General features: G+C 29.8%; 2 protein-coding genes across 2 annotated transcripts in view; both read right to left on the reverse strand.

Moving 5' to 3' along the window:
• Positions 1-1,341, reverse strand: part of LOC119684324 (uncharacterized protein K02A2.6-like) — a 3,088-nt gene extending 1,747 nt beyond the window's left edge. Inside the window, exon 1 of the mRNA XM_038098349.1 lies at positions 754-1,341. Within this exon, the coding sequence (XP_037954277.1) occupies positions 754-1,341 (588 nt within the window). The remainder of the gene's footprint in view (positions 1-753) is intronic.
• A 6-nt stretch (positions 1,342-1,347) lies between these two features.
• On the reverse strand, positions 1,348-3,128 carry LOC119684333 (uncharacterized protein K02A2.6-like). The gene is made up of 3 exons (XM_038098362.1): positions 3,115-3,128; positions 2,006-2,975; positions 1,348-1,725 (listed from the first exon to the last, which is right to left on the reverse strand). Exons 1-3 carry the CDS (start codon positions 3,126-3,128, stop codon positions 1,348-1,350), a joined length of 1,362 nt encoding a protein of 453 aa, XP_037954290.1.
• Between the last annotated feature and the right edge of the window lie 768 nt (positions 3,129-3,896).

Below are 3,896 nucleotides of genomic sequence, written 5' to 3' on the forward strand. Positions count from 1 at the left end.
TATTATTATTTTATTCTAATTTTTTAGTAGCACCTGCTCGTATTTGGTCAGTATGCCGCTTTATTTCCCTCCCATTATGTGAAAGTGTACAAAAGAAAGATCTTGGACCAATTTTTTTTTAACATTTGCTGGAGACCAGCTTGATCTGTTAGGGTTTGTGTAGTCACGGACATACACATTCTGACCTATATCAAAATCAACATTTCGTTTACCCTTATAATTATTAATGCTTCTTTCTTGATTACATATTATTTCATCTTTAGTTAATGGAGGTCTCATGAAGTCAAATCTATTTCTAATCCTTCTACCTAAGAAAATCTTAGCTGGAGACTCTTTAGTAGAGCAGTGTGTGGTGTTTCGGTAATCCATAAGAAATCTATTTAAAACAATTTCAAAATTTGCTTCATTTTGATTACGCAAATTTGCATATAAAGATTTTTTTAGTGTTTTTACAAAATTTTCAACCTGTCCATTGGTTGAAGGATGACCAGGTGCAGTCAAAATATGTTTTATATTGTTCTTTGTGGTGAAAACTTTAAATTCTTCTGAAATTAATTGTCTACCATTATCACTCACAATTGTATTTATAATTCCAAAACGACAAAATAATTCTCTTAATTTTGATATTACAAAACTTGAAGATATGTTTCTGGTTTGATATACTTCAACCCATTTAGAAAAATAATCAATTATTACAAATAAATAAAAACCTTTAATAGGACCTGCAAAGTCTATGTGAACTCTGCTCCATACAGTATCAGTTGGAGTCCACGGTATTAAAGTGCTCTTTTCTGGGCTTGCTAAAAGTTCTTGACATGGAATGCAAGTTTTGATCAAATTTTCTACATCAACATCTATATTTGGCCACCAGACATAAGATCTAGCTATAGATTTGGTTTTGACAACTCCTAAATGAGATTCATGTAATTTGTGTAAAACACTCTGTCTAAGTTTTTGAGGAATAACAATTCTATACCCCCAAAGTAGACATCCACGATCAACTGTTAATTCTATACTCTTGGTAGTAAATGACGTAAACTGATTTCCTTTTAAATTGTTAATTGTTCCATTTAAAACAGCATCAGATACTTTTGAAAGAATTGGATCACGTCTAGTTTGTTGTGCTATATTTTTAAAATTTAGATTTAAATGAGATTGCTCTTGAATACTATATATATAGCTTTCATCGTCGTCATGGTTGTCATTCATAGTTTCATCATAATGCGTCTGCGGAATACGTGAAAGATTATCAGCATGATTTAAATGTCCTTTAACATACTCTATTTTATAGTTAAAACCAGTCATAATAAAAGCCCATCTTCGCATTCTTGCTGCTGCCATGATAGGTTAACCTTTATTTTCATTGAAAATTGAAATAAGTGGTTTATGGTCAGTTCGCAATATAAAATTATTGCCATGTAAATACTGTTTTAACTTTGAAACACAAAAAATTATAGCTAACGCTTCCTTTTCAAGAGTGCTGTAATTTTGTTCACATTTAGTTAAAGCTCTTGAAACAAAGGCAATTGGTTTGCAATCATTCTTTGAAAATTCATGAGAAAGAACTCCTGCAACTGCACTATTCGAAGCATCTGTTGTTAGTATAATTGGTAATTCTGGGTTGAAATGTGTAAGTACTTGGTCTGATGTGATATCTTTTTTTATGCATTCGTATGCATCTTGACATTGTTCAGACCATACAAATTTAGTATTTTTTTGTAAAAGCTTATAAAGTGGAATCATTTTGTAAGCATAGTTATTAATAAACTTTGAGTAATAATTTACCATTCCTATATATATATATGAATGCTCTTAACTCAGACACATTATTAGGTATAGGTGCATTTAACACAGAAGATATCCGTTCAGGATTTTTACTAAGACCATTTTTATCTATAGTAAATCCTGGATAAGAAATTTTTTTTTGAAAGAATGAACATTTTTGTAAATTTAGTTTTAATCCAGAATTTTTTAATTTATTTAATACTAATTTTAAATTAGCAACATGCTGTTTTAAATTTTTTCCAGATATTGTTATATCATCTTGATACACAACTACATATGGTATTCCACATAATAATGTTTCCACTGTTTTTTGGAATATTGATGCTGCCGGTTTGATACCGAAAGACATACGCTTCATTTTAAAAGTACCCAAATGTGTAGACCAAGTACATAAAAGTTTTGATTTTTCATCCAGAATAAGTTGCTTGTATGCATTGGAAAGATCAAGTTTGATGAAAAGTTCACCTCCTTCTAAAGATGTAAAAATTTCCTCAATTCTGGGCAAGGGGTATTTATAATCATGTAAATATTTATTTATTGTTGTTTTATAATCCCCACAAATTCTTATTTCACCATTTGGTTTTAATACAGGAACCAACGGCGTACCCCAATCACTATTGTTAATAGGTTCTAAAATATCATTTTTAATTAGTTGATTCAAATTTTCTTCAATGCTTTTCTTCCAAGCAAAAGGTATGGGTCTTGGTTTACAAAATACTGGTTTAGCATTTTCAGAAATAGGTAATGAAATAAGTGTAGATTTATATGAACCTAATTGCCCATTAAAAACTTCTGCAAATTGATTTTTAATTTCATCAATAATTACAGATTGGCTTGTTGTTTGGCCTACAGCACAAATTTGTTCCAAACGAAAATTAAACAAGCTTAAGAAATCTCTACCAAGCAATGGTTGAGTCGAACAGTTAGTTACTACAAATGTTATATTTTTTGTAGTTCCACAATAACTTAGCTTACAATTATGCAAGCCTACAGTTTTAATTTTATTACCACCATAACCAACATAAGTCGTTGTACATGGAGTTAGACTTACTTGTTTTTTACATTTTTTTAGCCACGATAAAGGTGCTAAACTGCAAGATGCTCCCGTATCACATGCCAACTTCACACATAATCCATCGACAGTCACTGGAATTTTAAACTCATCAGCACTTGAAACTTCAGATGTTACACTGTAAATAGAAAATTTCGGATCATTATTATTATTTATATTAACAAATTTTGTAGATTTTACTTCAGATACAAAACCTATTTTTTTATTTTTATTAATTTTCACATTTCTGCACACTGATGCTAGGTGTCCAATTTTACCACAGTGATGGCATTTGGAATTTTTAAATCTGCAATCTTTAGACTCGTGATTGAACCACAATGCTTACAATCTGAATTTTTGCTGCAATTTTTGTTACTGCTGGCATATTTATCGCCGCTCTTATATATTGTTTTATTTTTTACAATATTAATTTTACTGCAGTCATTACTTGTTTTTTGCTTCACTTCCATAATGAGTGCTTTACGTAATGCTTCATCTGGCGAAAGCTTTTCGTCTTCTTCACAAAGTCGCACGTCCGTGGCTTACTGTGTTTCTCTTTACTTAACTGATTTTATTTTTGCTAGGCCCCCTTGATCTACCTGAAGCACACCTCTAGAGCTAACGATTGGAGTCTAAATCATAATTAGGCTATTGCTACTAGCCGAATAAAGCTCCACTCACATAAGAATAAATTAATGTTTATAAATGTAATCAAAAACAAAAATTTTATGGTTTTAATTTAAATCTTTCCTCTTTTTTTTTTGTTTTTTATTTATCTGTTTATTATAAAGTAATAACAACAAAAGAAAAAAAAATATATATATACTGACAAATGAAATAAAATTTATTTACATATCATAAAAAAGACTAATATTTTTGAACCAGCATCTATTTTCACATACCTATATGTATACTTATAAATATAATTGAAATAAAGTACATATCTAAATCAAATTTAAATAAAACATCTCTAATGCACATCAATCTCTTAAATATCAACCTGCGTTTATTATTTTATTATTGAGTTTATACCAAGTACTTACTAGCCCCGCTGAAATGA

Source organism: Teleopsis dalmanni, chromosome 1, assembly GCF_002237135.1.
Source record: "Teleopsis dalmanni isolate 2A chromosome 1, ASM223713v2, whole genome shotgun sequence".
NCBI classification, from domain to species: Eukaryota; Metazoa; Arthropoda; class Insecta; order Diptera; family Diopsidae; genus Teleopsis; species Teleopsis dalmanni.

What these genes read in the sequence shown, in the direction of transcription:
- LOC119684333 (XM_038098362.1), bottom strand. An exon ending in GAAAAAATTTAAAACAGCAT is followed by an intron (nt 1,726 to 2,005) that starts GTTGCTAATTTA and finishes CCACTTTATAAG; the next exon opens with CTTTTACAAAAAAATACTAA.